Below are 26,734 nucleotides of genomic sequence, written 5' to 3' on the forward strand. Positions count from 1 at the left end.
GTCTTGGTGAAAGCCGTAAAGCATGCATCTTCTGCAGTCCACAAAGCATAAAATCATGAGGAGGCTGCAGTCACTGACATAGGGGAAGGAAGGATGCTTCAGCTGTATGGATGACAATTTGCTGCAGTTATCAGGATTTGAGTTCTTGGGTGCTTTATGTCCTCAGTGGAACTCATGTGGTCACTTGGCAGCTGTTTCTTCTGATAGACGCACACTGAGAAGGGGAGGTGTTTTAAAGGAGAAGGTTTCTGGTTGCTTAATGCCCACCAGGGAGAACATTTTCCCCTCTCCCATTCTAAGTGCCTGGATGTAACAAGGATTTATTTTGCCCTCATTAGAAAACATTTCTTGGGTGTAGGTTGGTTCCATTCCAGCAAAATAAGTGTAAGCGCGCTGCATCAGTGCCGGAACACTGACTTTCTTGACACTCCACTGCTGCCTAAGATAGATTGCTTAGAACTCCCACGACATTAACACTGGCATCTTCTGTTTGTGGCCGTCTTTCTGTCCTAAGAATCCTGTAAGGTCCCTTTGCCTGACAGGCCTGGTCCAGACTGTGGTGGAGTATGGGACAGTGCTCACTATACTCTTCCTTTCCCTCCATGGTTGGTCCAGTGACTCTCTGTTGGTAAACGGGAACTTTCTTATTGGATCTTACTTTATGATTTTTCTTTTTAAATTTTAGGTGGTTTGTGTTTGTGTGTGTGTATGCATGTGTGTGTTTGTGCGTGCATATACACATGTGTATATATGTGTGTGTTTATATACATGTGTGTATATGTGTGTGTATGTATATATGAGTGTATGCATGTGTGTATGTATATGAGTGTGTGTATGCATGTGTGTAATTGTGTGTGTTTGTGTTTATATGCATGTGTATATTTGTGTGTATGTGATTATGTGTGGGTGTGGTGTGTGTGTATACTTGAGGGTAACAGAAGAATGCTTTAGATCCTCTGGACCTGGAGTTACATGAGGTTGTGGGTCTGTGTTTACTAGGTACCGAGCCTGGGGCCTCTGGAAAGCCAGCAGGTATTATCACCCACTGAGCCATGTATCCAGCCTATTCATGGTCTCTCATGTATTTTTAACATTTCCAAATGGAGTCTCAGGTGCTTTCCTCAGAACCTGGACCTTGATCAGTGTTTGATGAGTACCACTTGGCACTTTCCTTGAGTATTAGTGGTGTGGTTGAGTGCTAGGGAGTTTCTATATTACTGGCTCCATGTGGCTCTTTCTATGCCCATGTAGGTGGCCATCCTCACTGTCCTGTTTTATAAAGGGCAAAGTTTTTGCACCTCTGTAGTGGCAGGAGAAGAGCAGGCAGGACTTGAATCTTGCCTTCTTAATCTTCAGGCTCTTTTAATTAGATCCCCGCTTTGGTCAGACACAATGGGCCAGTAGAATATGTACAAGATTAAGAGAAATTTTTCCCCATTGAGGGAAAATTCACTCTACTGGCTTGACGGGGAAGCTTTTATGTGAGTCTAGGTGCTTGCCTTTGGGCATGTCCCACTGTCTCCTCCCTCCCTCATGGACTTGTAATCTTCCTGAACACAATGTCTAGGACAAGGTCCTGGGGCTGGACAGTTGATCTCTGATTAATCATCCTTCTTGACCTTGATCCCACCATGCTTTAGTCAGAGGATTGAAGTTAAGATGTGGGAAGTTGCATGAGAGAACTGGGTGTGAGCATTTTGATTACAGTGGCCAAAGCTGCTATTGTAAAGATGAGAGGAGGATGAGAGATGACAAAGCCATCTCTTTAGAATCAAATGTGAGGTAATTGCACGATCAGTCCTCTATGATTTTCTGAGGCTACGGGATTTGCCATCTTCTTCTGCTGACACCTTAACCATTTACTGATTCATTCATTCGGTGACCATGTTGCCAGTCACTGTGTGCCGGACATGATTCCAGATCCTGGGAATAGTATGGCCACTCAGAGACCTATGGCGTCTTTGGGCTTTGGGGTTTATAACTAAGACAACCTACTGGGCCAGTTGTGTGCTTCTGGAACAATTATTAATTCTTATTCACCTCTTTCAAAAGAGCCCTGGTTTTAAACATGTTATATTTGTAGATAAAGGGAGAGGCAAGCCTTATGAATATTAATTATCTTATAAATATTTGCAAGTAAAATCGGGGTGAAAGGGGAAACTAAAATCCTGGGGTACCCCTTGCTTCTCTCTCTATATATATACATGTGTTACGATGCCTGGCCACAAAATCCTTTTTTAAAAATCTAATATTTTTGTTGTACTGGATGTTCTACCTAAGGCCTCAAAACAGACTAGGCAAGATGAGTCCTCAGTTCTAGAAAAATTCTTTGGTTGCTATGAACTACAAGTCCTTCATTTCTGGTTTAGTTGCCAATAGTGCATCTCCCAAAGCTCTTTCTCTCTTGCTTGCACTGCAGCCTCCTGAGCCTCCACATGTTTAGGAATGAAACCATTGTAAAGTAGGCATGGTGTTTTAGTCAATGTTCTATTGCTGCGAAAAGACACCATGGCCACTGCAACTCTTATGAAGGAGATTGTTTAGTTGGGGCTGGCTTATAGTTCAGAAGTTTAGTCCATTAGCATCATGGTGGCCAGCATGGTGCTGGAAAGGAAGATGAGAGCTCGGCATCCAGATTGGCAGGCAGAGTGAGTTTGACTTGTGCTTTTGAAACCTCAAAGGCCACCCCAGTGACATACTTCCTCCAATAAGGCCACACCTCCTAATAGTGCCACTCCCTATGAGCCTATAGAGGCCATTTTCTTTCAAACCACCACACATGGCTTCTGAGATATGCATGCACCAGGCTGTGATTTCAGAGTCCCAAACAAGATCATCTCTGCGTTCTCCCTAACCTAGGCTGCTCCTCATCCAGCCAGCCCAGACAGGTGACCTCTGACAGTGACAGCTGGGATCTTAGTGCCCAGGGACATGGCTCTAAGGGATGATATAATTCTCCCTGGCTGGTGTCTAGCAGTCAGAGGGGCTGCCCTTTTGTCAGCAAATCAGTCACATAGAAAATTGTTCAGTGGGTGTGGGATCAGGCCTGGTGCCCCTGGCCTGCCTGTGCAGGCCTCCACTTCATTATTGTTATTGCTCCCCCTCCCCTGCCACCTACTGGGGCTGTTGGTTCTGCCATTGTTTTGTGATCTCAAGCTTTTGAGCCAGATATTAAAGAGCTAATAGAAATTGGCATGGCCCTGGAAAGTAGCAAACAAAGATTCGGTGTTCCAAAAACAAAACCCCCAAATTCCCAGAAAAACAATACCAAAACCCCAGAAATAAATGCTAGCAAGTCTGCTTTTCTACGCAAATGTGCCCGTGTTGGCTTTTGTTAAAGGTGTTGCTGTATATATTGGGGAATGATGAATTTTTGATGGTGGTTTGTATAGTTATTCTTATTTTTTCTAATCATTGCTCTTCATTTGGATAATTAACATTTGACTACTTGTCATGAAGCAGATACCACGTTAGGCCTTAGCAGTTCTAAAAAGTATGAAGCAAACACTGCCTGTCCTTCAAGAGCCTTGAGCAGAAATTGTATGGCTAGCTCATCTAGGCTTGCTGCTTACTGCTCATTGCGTTGGGAGTGCGCCTCATCTATCCACTCTCCCTGGGGATCCTCAGAGAGGTAAGCAACCAAGGGACAGAGAAACAGACAATGCGCTCAGGCTTTGGTCAGAGGAAGAACTGAGATGCAGACAAGACTGCGTGGCTCCAGAAACTTTGCTTTTTTAACCACAATGCTCTATTTCTGGGTTGAGGAAACTGACTTGGCTTGGATGGAGTCCAATGTGATTGGTTTAAATGATTAGGAAGCACTCAGGCTCCCATTCATGGAAAGGGAGTGTCTCAGACTTGACCTCCAGGACCCCTGTGATGGGGTCATGCACCCGTGAGTGGGGTAGACAATAATGACGGGTTGCTAGTCGGCTTCTGCAGGAATATGATTTTGGGTCTAAACGTAGGTATTAGGACTAGGCCAGTACGTTCTGTCTGAAATTCGGAGCACAAGAGCTATCATTAAGGGTAGATTTTCAGTCTGTGTTGAGAACATTTCCTTTTCTCTTAACAGAAATAGGAAGAAGAGGCAAAAGCTTGTGGGCTCAGGATGACCCCCAAGATTGACCTTAGGGTTCTTTAAAATGCGAGCGATTGTGTCGGTTCTGAGTTGTCCGTGCCATCCTGCGCAGTGAAAGAACAGTCGAAGGTTAGAAAAATGTTTAGAAACTCAATAGAAAGTTGCCTGTAGAAGTCAGGAGAGGGCTAGCATTAAAGACATTAAGCCATTTTAGCCTTGCTCCGTATTAATTATCATACCTCCGAACAAATTACTTCTGCTTTTTGTGGTCTCATTTGAGAATATTCTCATTGAGAAGAGTTCCATGTACTATCCAGGGTTTTTATGATAACCAAAGAGTCTAGCATTTTGCACATGCTGGTTACTATCATTACTTTTAAGGGTATTCTAGAACTTTTTTTGGAGTGCCTCTGATTTATACAACTTATTATTTCCCCACAATCAGACTGTGCTTATCAGAGAGAAGCTGGGAGTATGTGTGGGCTCATTCTTTTCTGGGCTGAGGTCAAGGGTGAACACTAAAGAACAACAAAGGGTCAAGCAATGGAGTCAAGTACGTGAAAGCAAGGGGCCCCCTGGAGCCATAGTTTTAATCATCTACCAAGTTCAGGCTCTCTCTAATACTCTCTCTCTATGCTCACACCCCTTACGTAGACTAGTCAGTGATTTGGTTATCTATTTATTTTATTCTAATTCTCCTAATTCCATTTTTTTATTAAGTGTTGGTGGAGGGGGACATGCACGTCACTGTGCCTTTGTGGCTATCAGAGAACACTTTCAAGAGTCACCTCTTTCTCGCCATGTGGATCCCAGGGATCAGACTCAGACAGTCAGGTTTAGCAGCATGTGCCTCAATCTGCTGAGCCATCTTGCCAGACCATGGAGCATCCATAGGATATTCTCCTCAAGGCCAGGATAATTTTCAACATTACTTGGAAATACATCACTCGGTTTGTAGAGGCTGAGCTCAAACCAAGACAAAAGGGTAATGTTTAGTTTGTCTGAGAGCTTATTGATCAAATCAGTATTGACACATATATTCTTATTGTCTTAGTAGACTTGGTGCTTTCATTGTGGTTTGTTTTATTCTTCTGAACAATCAGGTGGGGGAGAAATTTTACTATATCATGTGGCACAATTTAGAAATAAGTTAAATAAGCTCCCCCAAATGTCATTGGTCCACGACGACAATATCTAGCTAAGTTAGTTATTATATTCAGGCATTAATGAATTCAGTTTTAGAACCTGCTCCCCCTTGATTAAAGGATTTACTTGGGATCATGAGAAAGTCTAAGTTGTCCTAAGACTGTGGGCTAGGGATGTCTGCTGGCCCATCCTGGCTTTCTCTAATCCTATAAATAGATCCACTGCCCATCTACCTTCTGCAGGTGGCTTTCGCTTTAGATTTATTGTCAGGATATAAAGTCCTGATGAAAGCTTGCTACCTGCCTCTCCTGGGACCCGAGGAAAGGCCAATATTTGCACATAACTGAATATTCAAAGCAGCAGGAAAGAAACCCCACGGTGATAGTCGCTATAGCCCCCGGGTGCCTCTCCCTTTGTCTTTCTGAGAAAGTCTCAGGAAGATGGGGTGGGGTGTGGGCTGTTGATGGCTTTGAGGTGGTGTGGTTAGGGTGGCCTCTGAATTGTTTCAAATTCTCCCAGGCCAGCAGAGGTCTCACCTCACAGTGACCCTCTGCCTGAGCAGAGGGTAACCTTAGCTTCCTTTCTGTTTTTCTTGTTCTCTCACAAGCAGTTGAGATGTCCCAGACCAGGTGTGTGACAGGTGTGGTGAGCGGAGTGATCTGAGATGGGGAGGGAAACAAACACAACACAACGACAACAAAACACAACACAATGACAACAATGCAAAACAAAGCCAAACAAAACAGAAACGCCTCAGGATGGACAGATCCAACTTTCCAGAGTCTGGCTCAATGTTCTTCCTGGTGACGATTCTAACAGCATCACTGGCTAGATTTGCCATCCTCCAAATGTGAGCTGTGGCCCGGGTACCTCACTATTCTCAGTGTCACATGTCCCATGGAGACCAATGATGACTGTTATGCACAGTCATTGTGTGGGCTGGGTTAATAGGTGCACTCATAGAAACTTAATGGATTCATTTCCATCATCATCATCATCGTCGTCGTTGTCATCGTCGTCGTCATCATTATGAGAGTTTGCTATCTGAACTGTTCCATACTTTTTTTCTTTTTTAAGTTTTTCAGGACTGGGTTTCTCTGTGTATCCTTGGCTATCCTGGAACTCACTCTGTAGACCAGGCTGGCCTTGAACTCAGATCCGCCTGCTTCTGCCTCCTGAGTGCTGGGACTAAAGGTGTGTGCCACCACCACCAGGCTTTGTTTCACACATTTTCAAAAGGCCTTGATAACAGCCTCGTAAGGGAGATAGCCTTTCCTCATTTTACAGATGAGAAAACAAGTTCAGAATCTGGGCGACTTGCACAATCCAAATATTTGTTGCTTTATTTATATTTGCAAGAGTCACATCCCTAACGGTCTCTACCTGTCTGTACCGAGGCAGGGACATCTCTGACCCTGGCAGCCTGCCTAGCTGAGCAGGGCTCCAGACTTCCTCTGGCTCTCAGGGTTGCTGTTTGATTTTCTGTTGCAGCTAAATTCCCCTCCCCCAGCCCCAGCATACTCCTGGCTGAGTTTGTGAAATATTTATGTGTTGAACACTTCTGAGGCAGGAGAAAGGAGGAAAGAGGCTTGCAAACAAATTAATATCATCTTTCTGCTTCTCACCTAAGGCTCTTCCTCTATCGTTAAAGGAGGGAGGGCGGGTTACCACCCCACTGTTGGAGTTTTGAACCACCGAGGGTGTTTTGGGCTGTAATGCATGCTGTTTCCTGTGCCTTTCTTTCTGGGCTTGGGGGTTTCCTTCTCTGCCCATTCATAGCTGAGTGCATGCTCACTTTTAGTATGCATATGAAGCCACTTCCCACACTCACACACCCATGCCACCTCACCCCCCTGACCAAGTATCCAATTCATCAATTCCTTCGCTGACAGAACCCTATAGGGATGAAGAACCTTGGGGACCCGGAGCTGTGAGTGTACCCTCAGATATGGTCTTTTCTTTTTGTCCTGTGGTGTAATTATTAGCAAAATGACTGTGGCCGGGGTTACACTTGAGCTGTGTTTCTAGTTTAATTTTTAACAGATGCAGTCTTTGTTCTGGAAATGTCCTGGTTAGGACAATAAATCCAACGGTTACCCTAGTTATCTGCGCCCATGCGTGTGGCGTAAATCTGTTGATTTCTTCAGCTAATCTGAGACAAGCAGGTGATTATGGCTCTTGGGTTGTTTGTCTTCATGGTGCTTCCTAAGAAGAGAAAGAAACAGATGATCTCACCAAGCACACAGATCATAGAAGAAAAGCCCCAGACAGTTATGGATCCCCCGTGGGCCATCATTTATCCCTGGGCAGCGCTAACGCTCATGATGGCGTCTTGTGTTGTATGGAAGTGTGATTTACACAGCCCAGCATCCCGACAGAGGAGCCTGGCTAGGGGTCCTGCAAGGAGGAGTCGCCTCTCCCTCCCCTGTTCACCTCACGGCAGGCTCTTTCTGGGAGGCTGTAGCTTCTCTCTTATACTTTCTGTTTGGTCTTGATGCATGGTGCTGGAATATAGCGGTGCGGGGAGGAAGAGAGATACAGATTCTTTTAGATGATGCCCTCCTCCAAGTCAGTTCCCTTTCTTGTTTTTGTCTGCCCCTCCTTTTTTTATTCCTTTTTTTTAGTTCATTTCACATGGCCACGTGTGTATTTGTGGGGTGGTGGTTGTTATTTAATGGCTATCTCATATACTAAGAAGTAGAAATGTTTTTTTTTCCCCAGGAAAGTTTGTGTGCTTATGTCCCTTCTCTTAGCTTGTTCATTCATTTCAAGACTTGCTGTAGTGTGCCCTCTTGAGTCGCTTGCTAGGCAGCTGGGTTGGTGCTAGAATTCAAACTCAGGGGCCAAACAGGAACATCAACAAAGAGTGGAACTAGAATACAAAGTGATGTCTTCTTATATGTAGTCTCTCTCTTTCTCTCTCCTTCCCCATCTTTCCATCTACCCATCCATCCATCCACCCACCCACCTATCCATCCACCCACCTATCCATCCATCCATCCATCCATCCATCCATCCATCCATCCATCCATCCATCCACCCACTCACCCACCCATCCATCCATCCACCCACCCACCTATCCATCCATCCATCCATCCATCCATCCATCCATCCATCCATCCATCCATCCATCCATATATCTGTCTTTCTATTTATGAACCATCTATCAATAGCATACCTATCACCTACCCATCTCCTATGATCTATCTCTCATCTATCAGTACCTCATTTCCCAGCCATCTATCATCTCTCCATCCCTTGCCATCTGTTACTCTAAGACCTCTTGGACTTGATTGTGGTTGAATTTGTAGGTGAACAGAACATGCTCACCAAGCCAGAGGTTATGACCCAAACTGATGTTAATGTTGGTTGAATTTGCACCACATACAACTTTATTTATTTTTTTTGGAGGTTCTGGAGTTGAATCTAGCTAAAGCCTTAAACAGCGAGACAAGCGCTTTACCTCTGAGCTGTCGCCCCAGCCCCATGTAACGTCTTTTAAACTCAATATACACAGTACAGTTGTGTCATTGCTTAAATGTTCATGAAGTGGGTGCTTCCTTATCTCCCTCCCCACTTTTTGTCTTGAGACAGTGTCATGAAGCCCAGGTTGGCCTAGAACTCCATGTGTAGCCTTGTACTCCTGCTCTTTCTGCCTCGGTTTCCTAAGTTTGGGTATTAAAGATGCATACTTCCACACCCAGCTTTAGCTTGACTTTTGTGGCATGAATACAAAGATAATAAAAGCATTAAAAATTTATTTAATTATACAATGTTTACTTGAGCTCAGACCATTAAAATCATTGGATAGTACTTTAAAAATTAATAAAGTTAATTTTAAATAAAATTAATTTTAAATACAAATTAATGTTAAAACCATAGACTCATTTAAAATTACTGCTGTTTAGTTAGAACAATGTCCCTATTATATATAATTTAAAAATGCTGGATAAATTTTAAGTAGTTTCACTATAAGTAAATGATAATTGTTTGGGGGGTATAAGTATGTGTGCTGTATTTGAACATTACACAAAGTACAGCATATACTAAAGCCTTACATGGTACCTCAGAAATGCATTATTTTTTTTTATCAGCTACAATTTAAAGAGTTGATCCTCCAAATTCAAGTGGTAACTGTTTTAACTAGGTTTACTGGTCATTTAAACCTTATTTACATTTAATTTAATTTATTATTTTTGTTTTGCTTTGTTTTGGTTTTTTAAGGCAGGGTTTCTCTATGTAGCCGTGGCTAAACCTCTCTTTGCTGACAAGGCTGGCCTCGAACTCACAGAGTTCCACCTGCCTTTGCCTTTTGAGTTCTGGAATTAAAGGTGTGTGCCACCATTGCCCAGCCAGTCATTTTAATTTTAGATAGAATCAAAGATCTAAAACCTTACCAAAAGTTTGGGGGCTTTCTAGAAAGCATATTTTCACCTTCTTTCTACTTTCAAAGTAGAAAGTGCTCCTAGTGGATTTTGTCTAGAATATTAGTGGGCCCAAAGCAACCCTTTTATACAATTTCCTTAGAACAGCTTCCCTGGGCATTCGGGTACATTGCCCACTTTATATATGACTTAGGGGAAAGAAGGGCGTTTACTTCACAGATATGAAACTATCAGATGGAGGTGCTCCTAGCAAGCACCCAAGCTACTGATTGCTGTGAGGTCCCTCCTGCCTACACGCTAGGACAATGGCCATGCTTGGTCTCCATGTGGTTATGAGGATGGAAGGGGAAAAAGAGTGCATTTTGGGTATCATGTGTAGAGAATTGAGCCAAACCATCCTCTTTGGGCTAGACAGGGTTTGGGTCAAGGCTTCTCTGCTTCCTGGCTTTGTGACCTCAGATGTATTAGTTGACTTTCTCATATCTGCTGCAGCATTGCTGAAGTGGGAACAATACCACCCTACTGGGATTTGGGGAGAGAGTAAATTTGGAGGTACTTCTTATGTGCCTGGCTCAATGCCGGTGCTTGAAGAGAGTTAGTTTCTTTCCCTTTCAGTTGATAAACACTTCTTTTGAAGGTTGCATGCAAAAACATTAAATATCCATTAACTGCATTATTCAAGAAAAGTGAATCTTGAAAAGGCACCTTACTTCAGATATTTCAATGCAGCAATAATCACTTCCATTTATCTTTCTTGTAAATCTGTATTTTATGTGTGGCACTGGGTTTATTTATGATGTTTGTGGAAAATTCTCAGTACTGTGAGACTCTGCTGAACATAACCCTCTTTCAGGTTTTATGGAAATGTTAGGTATTGGTGGTGTGATTTGAAGCTCGAGTGACCGAGGCCTAGAACTGTCCTGGAGGTATCACCTGTGAGTGGCATCCTCAGAGGTGGATAGATAGTGAGGAAGGATCTAAGACTCGGTTAAGACTGACGTGGTTGGATAGCTCGCACACAGCACAAGGAAAGTGAGGTTTAGCACTAGAAAGAACTCCCCCGCCTATCTCCCTCAAAAACAGAGGAGAGGCTGGGAGATGGCTTAGTTGGCAGAGAGCCTGAGATGCAAGTATGAGGACCACAGCATCCACATAACGACCAGGTGGGATGGCTTGCATGTGCAATATTTGATGTGCAATATTTGTGTTGAGGAAGGGGAAACAGGTGGATCCCAGAGCTTGCTGGCCAGCTGGCCTAGACAGTTGGTGATCTCCAGGCTTAATGAGAGATCTCCTTTCTAAGACAAGCTGGTGAGTGATAGAGGATGACACCCAAGGGTGACCTCTGGCTGCCACACATACATGCATACCTATGTGTACCAATGCTCAGTAGATCAGAATGCAGCGCCGGGTTAATAAGTAGTCCTGTCACCCAGCGCTGATTCAAGCCATTGACAGAAAACATCTGTGCACAGCCCATGCAGCTGCTGCTAAATTCTGGGGTGCCTGCGTTTATGTCAGAAACTGTCGCTAGCTCTACCCTTTATAATGCTTCATATCCTTAGGGGCAAGGAGGACTAAAGACTTAAACAGAGACTGTCTTTATCCTGTCACCTAGTCAGTCGTATATGCAAATCTATTCGACAGCTTGTTTTCATACCGCCTATGGAGTAGGAAAGGTATTTTTGCATATTTAAGCAGTTATTTATAAAAGGACAGAAAGAAAAAAAATAAACAACAGAAACTCTATGTAACCCGCCAAGGCTAAATAAAATATTCATCATGTGGCGATTTATAGAACAGGTCACTTATCCCTGTCCTAGAAAGCTTGACTGATCTCATCAAGCATTCATACTGAAGAGAATAAGGACTTTCCAGTTGTTCCCCAATGTGTGACAACCACTATGTGTCTGAGCCAAGCTGTTGAGGACACAGAAATGTGTCTCATTATTCATGCCTTGCTCAGTTCTAACTTTGTCCAGAATGTGGAGTCTCAGTCTCTCTAAGCAGCTCATGCTTCCGTCACCTCCTCCTTGGAACTCCTAGGTGGAAGGCTTCTTGTTACAGTTCACAGTTGTGGACTGCAGGTGACTGGGATGCATGATAATCAACTCCTTCTGCACCTAGACTGAAGCAGGATAATAGGACCAGCTCAGGAAGGGCCCCCGAGAGGATTTATCTTCCGCTGCTCATGCTGAAGTGGGGGACAAATTTCAGGGTTATGCTGAGTTGGTGCACATTTGGGAAGGGGACAATTTTGGAGCTGTAATATGTAGATTGAGGCACTGGGGAGAAGCAGGACCTAAATCAGACCTCGGTGGTGGGCATAGTTTGTGGCAGAGTGTAATCAAAGACACGAGGGAGTGAGGGAGCAGCACCCCAATGACTGGCGACAGTTTCATTGCGGGTGGATGAGGCTGGGTCATCACCGTAGAGGAGGTAGTGGCCATACTGAGACAGAGTATGGGATTCCAGTGGTCACTGAGGAGTCGGTTCAGGCTGATTAATAAAATGAGAACAGGACTGGTGAGGGGGCTCCTGGGGTAATAGGGGCTTCCTGCTAATCCTGATCATGTGAGTTCCTTCAGAAGAACCTGTATGCTGGAAGGAGGGACCTGACTCCCTCAGGCTGTTCTCTGCACTCCATCTGTGCACCGTGGTGCCTGCACACCCCTTCTCCCCAATATAATTTCAGTTTCAATAATGTAATACAGTACTGGTAGATGTGGGTGAGGGTGAGCACCACAATGATACCTAGGGAACGGATGCTATAGCCATGTACTGCATAACAGTGCAGTCAAAAATGGGCCACGTACATGATGGTGGCCCTAGTAAACTTGTTGATATCATAGTAATTTTTGTGTTGGTCCACTTTCTAATGTTTATACATTGAACAGCCATGACCCTGAATCACATGGCTGTCTTTACCAAAGACAGTCATGGGTTGATAATATTAAAGGGACCACCTCATTAAATCCTTATAGCTATGTTACTGGGCGGTGGTGGCACACACCTTTAATCCCAGCCCTCGAGAGGAAGAGACAGGCTGATCTCTATGAGTTCGAGGACAGCCTGGTCTACAAGAGCTAGTTCCAGGACAGGCTCCAAAGCTACAGAGAAACCCTGTCTCAAAAAAAAATTCCTTATAGCAAGGGAAGGTCTCACAAGTAAATTAATTTGGCTTAGAGAGGTTGAGGTAAGTATCTAAGATTCTGGTATTAATAAAACGCAGAACCAAGCTTATCTGACCTGGTGCCTGAGTTTTAAATTCCTTTGCTATTGGAAGAAACTCAGTGGAAAGTACTTTAAGAATACAGAAAAGGGTGGATGAAAAAGAAACCTATAGCCTGCTCTTCCAGAAATGACAACTTCGGGTGAACGCTCTGGTAGCAAAATTCTATGCGTGAATTTTGTATAATTGAGGCCACCCCTGCCTGTAAGTCTTATTTAAACTTATGTAAAGTTTTATATAAGTACTCTAAATCTTAGATGTTTCTCCCACTTAGAAGTCATCCTCTGATTTTCATGGTGTATGGTATGCCACTTGAAGCCTGTCCTTTTTTCTGCTGCACCGGCAGTGTCTAGCTCCTTGCAGGTTCTTGAGCAGTACAGCAAATTATCAGATTCTTACTTGAGCTTTCCCCTCTCTTTGCAGCACGCACTCGATGCTGACAATGCAGGAGTCAGCCCGGTAGGAAACTCTTCCAACAGCAGCAGCCACTGGGACCTCGGAAGTGCCTTTTTCTTTGCTGGAACTGTCATCACGACCATAGGTATCCAACCATTTACGAATATCTTTTCCCCCGCAGACCCTTCTGAGGAATGGGTAGACAGAATTTGTCTTCTTAAACTGTAGTAGCAGATTCTCCCTATTTGGTCCAGTGAACACAGCTGTTGGGGCTGCTTTCAGTAAAAAAACAGAGCAGGGTGGAGATTTCCGAGGGAAGAGCATTTCAACGGAAGGAACCTAATGCCAAGGCAATGGGAGAAGGCACGGCCTGACCAGTTGAGCTCAGATTGCTCTGTTGTGTTCAGATTCCATTGTAAAGATGGCACTTCTTGGTAGAATTCAGACAGTGGGATGAAAATGATCTACAAAGTTGAGTATGGGGGAACAAAACACCCTTTCTCCCTCTTTAGTTTTTTTATTATTCCTGAGAAAATAACTTCCATCTCTTTGTCTGATGGTTTCAGTGTCTACCTCTGGTGTCTTAAATATCAAATTGGTACTGCTACTTCTAGAATTTTCAGTTTTAGGGATTGTTTTTGAGTTTCACACTGTGCAAGCGGAAGTGTTGGTCTCCTTCTTCCTTCCTGGTCCACTTCCTTGTTTCTGTCTTCCTAGGATAGTTTGACTACATAAAAACCTGGGTATTTGCCTGGAGCAGACCCTTGCACATGCTCTAGCAACTTACCCCCATATAAACCATCATTACTGCCTTTCTGCAACAGTGTCAGTCTTATTTTTATGAACCTTTTGTTTTCTGATACTTAGGTAGTGTGAATTTTGTCTTAGCCGTTATTTTATAATAGTATATAATAACCTTGATGTTCTAGTCATTAGTCAGTATGCATAGATCCTGATTATGAGTGATGACATTTCCCTTTCCCATCTTTCTCCACCACACAATTTTAGCTGACACCCCATCTGTTCAGTGTTTGCCTTAACACGATTAGTGTGGCTTCTAGCATGTGATTTGTCAGCTTTAAGTAATATGTGCATAGACATGGGGCAGAGGAATTGTCTTCTGCAATCAGGATTCCAAGACAGGTCCATTTGGCAAGCTACTTGCAATGGAAGAAGCCATATGGTGCTTTTCGATGATTTAATTTGAATTCAAAGGTTTCAGATCCAGGGATATTGATGGTATAATTCTTAGAATGAGGCCAAAGGGCTGAAAATCCACAAGGCCAGGTATAAATCCTGTTGACTACAGGTCAGAGAGGTTGGGGTTCTGATGTCAAAGAGTAGGAGAAGCAAAATGTTTCTGAGTTGTACATGCTTATGTGAGAGAGACAGGCAGAGAGAGATAGAGATAGATAGATAGATAGATAGATAGATAGATAGATAGATAGAGATAGATAGAGATAGATAGATAGAGATAGATAGATAGAGATAGATAGATAGATAGAGATAGATAGAGATAGATAGAGATAGATAGATAGATAGAGATAGATAGAGATAGATAGATAGAGATAGATAGATAGATAGATAGAGATAGATAGATAGAGATAGATAGATAGAGATAGATAGATAGAGATAGATAGATAGATAGAGATAGATAGATAGATAGATAGATAGATAGATAGATAGATAGAAAGAAAGACATCTTTTCTATGGCTTCCCCTTTTAGTTCTACAATGTCCTCAGCCAATGATCCTGTCCACACTGAGGATGGATCTTCCACACTTAGTCCATCGACTCACATGACAATGCCCTGTGGAAACATCTAGAAACATTGTTTACAGACACATCCGAAATAATGCTTTTCTGAGTAGTCATAATCCAGTCAAGTAAACTAAAATTAACCACCAACTCTCTAATCTAATTAGATGACAAGCTATTTTACACCTGCAATTCTTAAACTCATTAACACTAGCTGTTGTCAGAGTTCCAAGTGTCCATTATACATGTAAGTCTGCACCTAGAAGCCTTTATGACCTCCAAATCAGGTTAGGCCATTGGAGTTCAGAGACTCCCTACACCCAACAGAGAAAGTGTGTGGCCTGGAGCCTCATGTGCTATGAGCTTTAGCCAATACAAGGACATTGTAGTCATCCACCAGAGAAGAATGATGTCATGTTAGAATGTGTTTGACAGTCTGGTTATTAGAATGATGAAAGGCATCATGCATTTTAAGAGGATTTGTAAAAGAATTAAATTCGAGAAAGTCTTGGCCATTTCAAAAGGTATATTTTGGAAAATGCTCTCAAAATGCCGGTATTGGATCCATGAGATTTTAGGGGATATTACATATAATAGATTGAAAAACCCTATTCATTTCCTTGTATGAAATTGCTAAATCAGAATTTTGTTTGAGGCATTGACAGGACTCATGCTGGACTCTGAAGTATTGGTATGGCTTTCAGAAAAGCACTAACGGTATTTATTGACACTCACTTAGTGTTCCGACCACCCATCACTCATAATTTTTTTAAATTCATCTTTGTTTCAACAACAGTATCTACAATCTTCCCTTTCCCCTCATGAGCCCTAGCTCATATTTGTCAATGACAATATCTATACAAAGCAATTCAGTCTGTGGCCAGAATAATCAGTTCAAAGATGGCCAATGAGAATTTTGCTTGAACTTTAGAGGAAATGGCTTCCTCACTTCCTCCCTGGTGGCAAACCCAGAGAAGGAAGAGCCAAGCCACTGCCCCTTACTGTCTTCCCTTGGCAGGTTACTCTGTCTAGACTTGAGCTAACCCTGCTGGGGTAAGGAAAGGGCTAGAGGTAAGTGGATCCTGCTCACGGCCTGTGAGCTCTGAATAGAGCTACTTGCGTAAGTACTAAGAAATATTAAATTTTCTATTTTTCCAGAGTCAGAGGGATTTCCCTTTGTTTAGGTTTAAGCTAGTCTACATTGGATTTTCTATAATCTTGACATTTCTAACCAATGTATACAGACATAAGAGAGTTGATAAGAGGGTCCATAAGAATCTTTTGACCCCATGACCAGTGACTGATTCTTCTGGCTACTGTACCTGCCATCTTTGGGCCACATGATCTTGCTTTAAGTCTTAGGCCGAGCTGCCCTGTTGATGAGCCCCTGGGTTCATGTGTCCTTGTCTTGGCTATTTGAGAGGCTGCTACCTCTGCAGAAAGAGGCTGGCCACCGTGTCTAAGCAGTTGTATATTCCAAATATACACTCCAGTATTCCAAATCACAAAGATGCTGGCTACCAGCAGGCAACCACTACAAAGCAAGGATGAAAAGAAAACCAAACAAAAATATAACCCACCACTTGAAGATTACAGGAGGCTGGGTTCTTGTCCTATGCAACTTTCTCCTTTCTTTCTCTTAACTAAGACATAATGAATTCTAAGTTGAGTACTATTTAGCTGAGTAAAATTTAATCCCAAAGTGTCATAACAAAGCCAGACAGCTAGAGCAGTTAAAATGAAATGGCTTGATGCAATGTAAGTGGGAACGAGGTGAGAAAACAAACCGCCAAAAAAGCCAAGTACTTATGGTAAGTTCATTTCAAGACTTGCAAAGAGGCTTGCAAGTAATCTCAGGGCTGGTCATTCTTCAGCTGCCCCTGAGAAGTTGCCCACTCTCCCAGAAGTCGGGCAAGTGGAGCAGTTATCCCAGGAAGCTTTATCTCATTAACCGGCAGTTCATATCCTGGTCTACCGGCTCCAGATCATATAGTTTGCAAGCTAATATTGTTCACGCTTCCCTTATCAGCAGTGTTAGAGCTCTGGGGTTCACTGCAAAGCCCGTCTTCGATGGCCCCCTTGGGCTCACTGTCCGTACTGTAGTCACATGTGGAGGGATTAAGATGTTTCTACTTTTGTGACCCTCTTGACACCACAGTGAAAACCTTTATTCAGGAAGTAGGTTGTTTCCTTGGGAAAGGCCCAAAGAAGGGAAAAGGCCTTTGCTCTGTCAAAGGGCACAGACCTTTGCAGGGCTCTCCTCGTGACTCTCAAGAGCCGCATGAAGTTACGTATGTACGAAAGGCCTTTTCTGAAAAGTGACCCTGTTACTTAGTATCAATATACTTCTCAAAAGGGCCTTTTGCATGCTGATCTATACAGAGATTATGTTTGTATCATTAGCCCTCTGTATTTGTGTTTTCACATCATAGAGCCCACCAATTATGAACTGAAAATATTCAAATGAAAAAATGCATGCACACTGTACTGTTTTTCCATCTCATCATCCCTTCGACAATACAGTCTAACAGCAATTTACATAACATTTACATTGCATTAGCTATTGTAAGTAGTTTAGATTATATGGGAGGAAGTGTTTAGGTTTATATGCAAATATGGTGTTTATATAAGAGAATAGAATATCCTTGAATTCTGCTATCTGCACGGGCTCCTGGAACTGGTCTCCTCTGGGCATCTGGGAATAGTCATTCAGCAAAGTAAATACATTTAGGAACCTGTCCAAACCAGAAAAAAGACTGGTCTGGATCAAAAGTGCCTTGCGACTATTTATTTCTTCATATCTGATTCTGATATGAGAAGTCCCTCTTGCCTTTGATTATTGCCTCTGCTGGTAGACCCATAGCAACTAGCTTTTGTAAGCTGGAGGGATGATGTTCACTCTTGTGTGTGGATGCTTTTATATGGACCATCATTTCCAGAAAGGCGGGAAATGATCACATTATTACTAATGGTAAGAATCAGACCCGGAAAAATTAATTAACTTATCCATTAGGTCACAGTAAAGAAGCAGTGGAGTCTTGTGTCATTCACCCCCTATCACCTGCCAGGACTAGCAGGGCTTGGTGCAGAATGGAAACACATGTTTCATTATTAAAAAGTAGTTAAGAATATGGGAACTCACCAAGGCCAGCTGGCCTGGGTCTGGAAAATCCTGGGATAAAACCGGACTCTCTGAACATAGCGGACAATGAGGACTACTGAGAACTCAAGAACAATGGCAATGGGTTTCTGATCCTACTGCACGCACTGGCTTTGTGGGAGCCTAGGCAGTTTGGATGCTCAACTTACTAGACCTGGATGGAGGTGGGGGTTCCTTGGACTTCCCACAGGACAGGGAACCCTGATTGCTTCTCGGGCTGGGGGGGGACTTAATTGGGGGAGGGGGAGGGAAATGGGAGGCGGTGGCGGGGAAGAGACAGAAATCTTTAATAAATAAATAAATTAAAAAAAAATAAAATTATCTTATAAAAAAAAGAATATCAACATAGTAGCATCAAAACATTCAAGCAAGCACAGGACTATGGAAGGTCTCTTAGGGTTTACAGCTGTCAGGGAAATAATACCGGGAAGAGAAGAATGAATCTCAGTTCAATCTGATTTAGGTAGCTGTTGCTAGTCCAAGACTTCAAGAGTCTGACGCCAGATCATTTACTTTAGCCGTATTTAAGCACAGAACAATTTTGGAAAGATGTTTTCTGATAACAATTAACTCAGTCCCAAGTAAGCAATAAATTTAAGACGTGTTTACCTTGAGATTCTTTCAATGTAGATGTTGCTTTTTTTTCCACAAAGACAAGTACTGTTGATTCAGATATAGTGCCCAAGATTTAGGGTCTAGGTAGAAGAACCGAGGTAAACATAATGCCCGTGGTTGTCAGGATTGGCCTGACCCTAAGATAACATAGAAGTCACCTAGCTGTAAAGTTCAAGTGACACCACTCCTAAGGATGAGTTTTATGGAATGGAAGTCATGTTCAAGATTTAAGTTTGGAATAAGTGAAGCATAAATTGTGGGAAATAAGGTCAGAGCCTGGCTCATCAGATAACCAACACCAGATTGTAAACTGCCATTCCAAGCAGTTCTAGGAAGAACAGCTATATACCTCATTCCACTGAAGAGATGTTATGTGTTTAGCTTTTCCTGATTTCCCCAGTGCTTATCCATGTGCACAAAGACTCTTTTGCCCTCAACACAGGACCTTTCTGAGTGTGAGGTCCTGTTTGACTTGCACAGCTCCTGCATGCAATAGAACATTCCAGTGCAGACAGGTGGCTTCCACAGTCATGGTGTTGCAAAGATCTGATCTGGGCACCTAAGAAGCATGTGGAAAGTTCTTTGTGTCTCAGGATCACGTCTTTAAACACTTGCTTTTTCCTTAAGGACTTTGAGATGTTTTCTACTCAGGGGTGATCAGAACCAAGACCCATCTGGTCCTCTGCTACAAAAACCTCGTTATTTCTCCGTGTTCCTGTTCAGCTGGCCATCCTTTGCTTAGAGTCAGAAGCGCTGGTTGGTAGAGGGCCTTCCGGACTGCCTTTGCTCTCCCTATGTCTACTTCCAGTGTGCTGGTTTAGTTTTTTTTTTTTCGAGCAGCAGGTGAACTGCTCTATTTCTCAGCCTCCATGGTATTTTGCTGCCTAAGAAGCACCGCATTTACCACCCAGCCGGCATGATCATGGATCCACTTAATTCATTGAGCTAATGCATCTCAAGGTACAAACACACACACACACACACACACACACACACACACACATTGTGTCAACTATATACATTAATACATTCATACATACATACATACATACATACATGCATGCATGCATATTTGAATTTTGAATTTTGCTTTATTAATACCCTTACTGGAGAACTTCGATTTTATGTTACTCTGCTATTCTAATCTGAGAAATATTGGCCAGTTCTACTACTGCTACCACCCAATACTCTTCTGGTTCACATTTTTCTTGAATGTTTTCAATACCCTAAGTCTTGGAGAGAGTCCATGGGTCTAAGAACAGTGGGGTGTTATGAGATAGATATGAAACCTCCTTGCTTTTCGCTGGTGCTTCTAGGGACACCTGCATCCTCTGTGAGAACACTCAGGACATGTGTAGAGCTTGTCTGGATGAATAAATGCACACTCAGCAGGGTCAGGGCTTCAGATTGCCTACCTCTGCAATATCTTTCTGAGACGGACTAAAAGAAAACCTGTATTCCCCGAAATGAGGCTGTCACGAGACAGCCAAGCTAAAATTGTTAGTGTCTCTACAAGTTTCTAGAATGTTTCCAAGGCTCACCTCCAGCCCCTATGATGTGAGGCTGCAGGGGCATGCTCATTCTCTTTCTAACAGAGTAAGTCCATGAAAATCAGACTAATCTAGGTGAGTTTGCTTGGCAAGATCATTTTCTATAAGCTCCTAAAAGCATTAGAGAAGAATTCCCAGGAGCTTTGTTGCACATTTAAATCAATGTGATAGTGAGCAAAAGAAAATAAGATTAGGAAGTCTTGCCTGCACACTCATCTAAGAAATGGAAAGGGAAGTTTAAATAAGTTGAATGATTCTGAACAGAAAATTGTTAAGGAAAACAGCCAAGTGACTCATCCCAAGCAGGGTATCTGTGCAGGCCCATGGGAGCATGAATGACGGACAACCAAGAATGTGTTTTCTTTTCTGGTCATGCTGAGAACTTTATTCTTTTCTGCTATGTTCTCTAATGTGTCTCTTGCCATGGACCCATACCTCATCCATTGTATGGATTCAAAACCAGTCCCCACTTAAACTGTTTGAATTGGGGAGAAGGTTAATTGGCTGTTTTAAGTGTGTAATGCTAATTGTCAAGAAAATGAATATCAATTACATCTTATGTAAATTGTACTAATATTATAAGCCCAATTTGTATGGAATTAGGCTGTCTTAGTTAAGGTTTCTATTGCTGTGAAGAGACACCAGGGCCACAACAGCTCTTACAAAGGATAACATCTAATTGGGGCTGGCTTACAGCTTCAGAGGTTTAGTCCATTATCATCATAGTGGGAAGCATGGCCTGCAGGCAGCCGGTGCTGGAGAAGGAGCTGAGAGTTCTATATCTGGATCCTTGGGCAGCAGGAAGAGACTTGCCATAATGCGCCTAGCTTGGTGAGACTTTACAGCCTCCTCCCAGTGACATGCTTCCTCTGACAAGGCCTCACCTCTTCATAGTGCCACTCCCTATGAGTGTATGAGGGTTATTTTCTTCCAAACCACTATAAAGTCTAATACTCATGAGACTTGAATTACTTACGTAATTGGCCTGACTATAGACGGAATCTTTCGTGTTCAAACATAGTTTCCATCCACAAACATTTATTTGGCTCTGATTGTTCTGGATGCAAGGGTAGTGGGTGGAGATACAAGAGCTGGGGATTGTGTGCCATTTCTAATAAAGAGAGCTGGGCACAACTAGACTTCACTGTCAATGGGGGAAAGAGACACAGAGGCTTTGCTTACTCATCAGGTTTCCTGGGCTAGGGAAAGGCAAGCCTTTGTCCCATCTGAGTTTGTAGTAGACCATATTTTTTTTTTTAATGTTCAACACCTATTGCTCTATGAGAGCAGATGTTGAACACAGTGAGACCAGGCAAAGGGGATACCTGTGGGATGATACTATAAGAAGGGGCTTTTGTCTACAGAGGCAAAGGTGAAAATTTTTGTGTCCATGATGTGTGCTATTTCTTAAGAGAAAAGTATCATTTCCATTAGATACATTCAGGCTGACCACACATTTCTTAAGTATATTAAGTTCTCGGAAACATGGAGACTATTTATATAGAGAAAAGCGAGGGGGCACTGCTTTGAAATGTAAAGGGCTTTGGAAACCACGAATTCTGAGGATTCTTTGGTCAATGTTCTACTTTCTCTGCCACCTCACTGCTTTCCCTCTTTTTCTCTCCACTCTTTCTCCCCAGGGTATGGGAACATTGCTCCAAGCACTGAAGGAGGCAAAATCTTTTGTATTTTATATGCCATCTTTGGGATTCCGCTCTTTGGTTTCTTATTGGCTGGAATTGGAGACCAACTTGGAACCATCTTTGGCAAAAGCATTGCAAGAGTGGAAAAGGTTTTCCGAGTGAGTACTGCACCAATTTAAGCCCTCATTACCAGATTCGTTGGCTTTTGGCCTAATACGGTTTAGAAGTAGCAGCAAGGGCTCTGTCCAAATGAAAGAGCTGGATGGTATGACCGCGTTTTATCTTTTGGCCAATGGTAGAAAGAGGAATGTACCTAAATGCCTTTTTCTGGAATAACTTCCTGCCTTGTGGTGGGTGGTATAAGTACTTGTGGTGGTATGTGAGTACAAAATCGAAGAAGGTTAAGTGTGGGCTATCAACACAGGTATCCCCAACAGAGGAGAGGCACACTCAACGCCTTAGTCTGTTCAAGTTGCTCTGATGAAAAGCCCGAGCTGGAAGGCACATAAACAGCAGAAACTCACTCCCCACAGGTTGGAGACTGGATGTATAAGATTAGGTGCAGGTGCCTGGTGAGAGGCTGCGCTCCCTTTTCAAGGTGCAATTGTCACTGTGACCTCTAGTGAGAAGGGTGCTAAGGCCCCATGTGGTGGATGGATGGAAAGGAAAAGGGGTTTGACACTGGAGGATGACTCTTTTGTAAGGGCTATTACTTCATTGGTGGAGGAGCCCTCATGACTTAACCCGTTTGAAGGCCTCACCTTTAAAGATCACATTAGCCAACACCTGTCACATTTGAACCATAGCTTAGCGCCCCTTAAAGATGCAAGGTGGCAAGCAGGCTGAATGATACTGTGGGGACCCCAAAAGTTGAGTTAAATCTCCAGAGCCTACATGGTCATAAGAGAGCCGACCCTTACAGATTATCTCTTGACTTCCACCTATGGGTTATGTTTACTTATGCATGTGTATGTGTGCATGCACATACAAACACTTAACAAATGAAAAAGATGGAAGATGGTTTCTTTGCTGTTTTTGAAACGATGTAGAGAAATACAAACCCATTGTTTCATTGTTAGAATCCCTTCACTTGTTTAACTCCTGCAGTGTCTCCAGGGCATCCTGGAGTCTGAACTTCTCTGTCCTCTGTTCTGTGCTTTGTGTCTCTTGCTTCATGGCTCCTCCTCATTCTGCCTCTCGGTGCTGAACATTCCCTCAACAACAGGACACCAAATCTCTCCTTTATGCTAAGGCGTGGAACATTGCTATTATTTTAGTACCAATTTTCCTCTTCAGAACATTGACTTGCGGAGTTTATTTGCTAATGATGATAAGTTTGATCTCTGTAGCAGGCATGTATGACAGATGTGAGGGGGTCTAAGGTTGCCAATGCCCTTTAACTCCTCCCTGGTCATTTGACTTCATAAAACTTGTGGTTAGCTTAGCCATTTCTGTGCTCTTACTTAATTCTGATGTCATTCTCACATCTTTCTGTCCTTCATCAGATGCATAGCTGGGTCATAGTCACATTCAAAAACCCAACAGTCCTGTTAAGTTGCCTCCATTTCTTTATCAGCAAAAGGCGACAGAGCCCAGAACAACTTTAGAAAGCTTTGGTGATGGTTAAATGGAATAAGGGGTTGGCAGGAACTTGGCCCAGGACCAGAAATAGAGCTCAGAGCTGCTGTCCCTTCTGAGAGGAGAGCTCGCTGGCAGGCTAGCCACTCACTCAGATTTGTGCATATGCGAATTTTTCTGGAATGTCCCACAGCCTTTGCTCCCTGGGTGCTGGCTGAATAGCCAGCCTCATTAGAATGTGCACCTGTCTCCTCAGCGGTCACCATGGAAACCATGGTGCGCAGTTTCTCAAATGTTTAGGTCTTCTTAACTCCAGACACAGAGAGTTTGTCTACAAAGGGCTGTTTTGAACTCTTCGGAGGTGATTCTTAGCCATCGGCACAGCCCTTCGAGTTAGGGAAAAATAGATGCAGTGGCTGAACACTCAGAAGGAACAGGAACGTTCTTAGAGCATTCCCATGGAGAAACCACGGATTTGGCATTTCCCCTTTTTGTTGTGGCTCCTGTTGGTTTCAGTTTCCTTGGTCAGAGAAGAAAGGGCTAGATTGTAGCTTTTAAATCCCCCGGAACAGATTTAGTTATTGTATTCTACAGGAGGCGAGAGATTGCAATCATTTTACTGCTTAGACTACCAGTGGGAGCATGCTATTCACTTTTGAGTTGTTTCCAGAAGGCCCTTCAGTAGACTCTGGTCAAGCCTGAGCCTTTCCACATTTCACTTTTATGCTGATGGCCCATTCAGGTTCTTGCAGCAGCGGCAAAGACAGAAAGTTATTCAGGAAGGTGAGCAGACATGTCTTACATCAACAAGGCCAAAGTCAAGGTGTTGGGCCCGATGAAGCTCCAGGTTTGAGGGAGAACATGCTTCCAAGTGCATTCATATTTGGAAAACGGTAATTACTGAGTTACTTTTCCTGGTGTGGGTACTCTTTCTATTCAACTTAGATGGAGAAAGTAATTTCAAACCAAAGCAATAATTCCATCTAAGCCTAGCTGAGTTTGGGTTTGCTTACAGGAGCGTGCACGAAGGGTTACTTACCGAAGCGTGAGTGACTCAGGCAGCTGCATTACTAAAACCTCTAAGGGTGACAACTTACAAAAGCTGCACAGTGGAGCTCCCTGTGCAGTTTGTGGGTAGCTAGACTACCAAGTATCCTTCTCAGGGGTTGCTTACTGATTATTAAACCTCAGCAGGGTCCTCACAAATACTGGGAATTTCATGAGTTGCTATCCTCTCTGCATCCCCCACAAGGCAATGTTTCCATCTGGAGGAAATAGCTACAAACATGGTTCTTTGTGGTTGTAGGACAAAAAACCCTATTTCCTTGATGGTTTATAAGTAGGAGCCTTTAGTTGGGTTTTTTTTTTTGTGTGTGTGTGTGTGTTGTGAAGAGGCACCATGACCACAGCAATTCTTATAAAGAAAACATTTAATTGGGGTGGGTTAATTACAATTTCAGAGGTTCCGTCCATTATCATCATGGCAGGGAGCATGGCAGCGTGAGGGCAGATGTGGTATTGGTTACATCTTGAAATGCAGGCCACAAGAAGTCTACTGAGACGCTCAGCTGTATCCTGAGCATAGGAAACCTCAAAGCCTGCCCCCACAATGACACACTTCCTCTAAGACCGTTCCCACTCCAAGAAAGCCACACCTGCTAGTAGTGCCACTCCCTATGAGATTATGAGGGCCAATTACATCCAAACTACCACATCTCACTCCCTGGCCCCCATAAATTTGTAATGGTATCATCATGCAAAATACATTTAGTCCATTTCAAAAGTCCCCTTAGTCTATCACATTCTCAACAATGTTTAAAAGTACAAAGTTCAAAGCCTTTTCTTCTACTTTATAAAGTAAAAATAAAAAAAAAAGAAAATCACATATTTTTAAAATATAAAGGCACAGGATATACACGACCATTCCAAACCACAGGGAAGGGATCATAGTGGGGAAATACTGGACCAAAGCAAGACCTAAAACCAGCTGTGCAAACTCTAAACTCTGCATCTCCATATCTGATGCCAAAACGCTCTTCAAATCTCCAACTCCATTCAGCTTTGTTGACCGGAGCACACTTCTTTCTCCTTGGCAGTTTCTGCTCCCAGTTAGCGGCTCTCCCTGGCAGGTATCCCACAGCACTGGCGTCTCTCACATTTTAGGTCCTCCAGGATTCAATTTCACAGTTTCACTCAATGACTTCTCTGGGCCTGTTTTCAGGGACACCCCTGGCACATGCCTGGCCTCAGTGACTTTCTTTTGGCAATGGAGGCAAATTCCATAACTCCATTCTTCTGTGCTTAACTCTAACGTCAGAACCACGTGGCCAAAGCTACCAAGTTCTGCTGCTTCCTGGGGCTGGAACATGGCCCCCTCATTCAGTTACATCTTTACCAGAATTCTGTCCTTCACTGTCTAAGCTTGGCTGTGATGAAACGCTCTGTGGACTAGGCTTGCCTCAAACTCAGAGATTTACCAACCCCATCTTCCCAGTGCTGGAATTAAAGGTGTACCCCACCATACCCAGCTCTAAGCTTTTCTCTAGTTCCTTTTCACAAGTTGAAAACGTAGCTGGGTGGGATCTTGCCCTGAGATCACCATTCCCTTTGTTTTATTTCTTAATCTGTTCATCTCCTTGAACACAGGAGTTAGCTTTATTCCACTTCCTGGTGCTCGTTCCTCCTCAAAATTGTCCTTTTGTAATTTACCCTGCTCAGCTTGCTCCTCTTCATTATAAATTTTCATTAGAGTTACCACTAAAAGCCACATGACAGTCTATAATAGGCTGTTTCGAGATTTCCACTGCCATTTGAACTAATCCAAAACTTAATCCAAAATTCTTCGCTTTAGCCTCAGGCAGACTCTTCAGATAAGGACAAAAGGCAGCCACTTTCTTCACCAAAATATTGCAAGAAAAAATCTCTAGGCCATATACTAAAATTTTTCTCTGAAACTTCTTGAGTGAGCCTCCAAGAGTTCAAATAACTTAGCACCTCTGTCTTCTATGTTCCTACTAGTATGGTCTATTAAGTAGCACTTAAAGCATTCCACTGCTTTTATAAGCCAAGGTACCAAAGTCCAATTTCCTCCAAACAAAAACATGGTCAGGTCTATCACAGCCAATACCCCAGTCTCTGGTACCAACCTGTTGTAGTTAGGGTTTTTATTGTTATGAAGAGACACCATGAT

At 43.1% G+C, this 26,734-nt stretch overlaps 1 protein-coding gene across 2 annotated transcripts in view; it reads left to right on the plus strand.

Moving 5' to 3' along the window:
- Positions 1-26,734, plus strand: part of Kcnk10 (potassium two pore domain channel subfamily K member 10) — a 133,954-nt gene that overhangs the window by 64,322 nt on the left and 42,898 nt on the right. For both annotated transcript variants that reach the window (XM_075948053.1, XM_075948052.1), the window contains exons 3-4: positions 13,268-13,385; positions 21,964-22,124. In XM_075948053.1, coding sequence (XP_075804168.1) covers positions 13,268-13,385; positions 21,964-22,124 — 279 coding nt within the window. The remainder of the gene's footprint in view (positions 1-13,267; positions 13,386-21,963; positions 22,125-26,734) is intronic.

The sequence above is a fragment of the Microtus pennsylvanicus genome, chromosome 14, assembly GCF_037038515.1.
Source record: "Microtus pennsylvanicus isolate mMicPen1 chromosome 14, mMicPen1.hap1, whole genome shotgun sequence".
Classification (NCBI taxonomy): Eukaryota; Metazoa; Chordata; class Mammalia; order Rodentia; family Cricetidae; genus Microtus; species Microtus pennsylvanicus.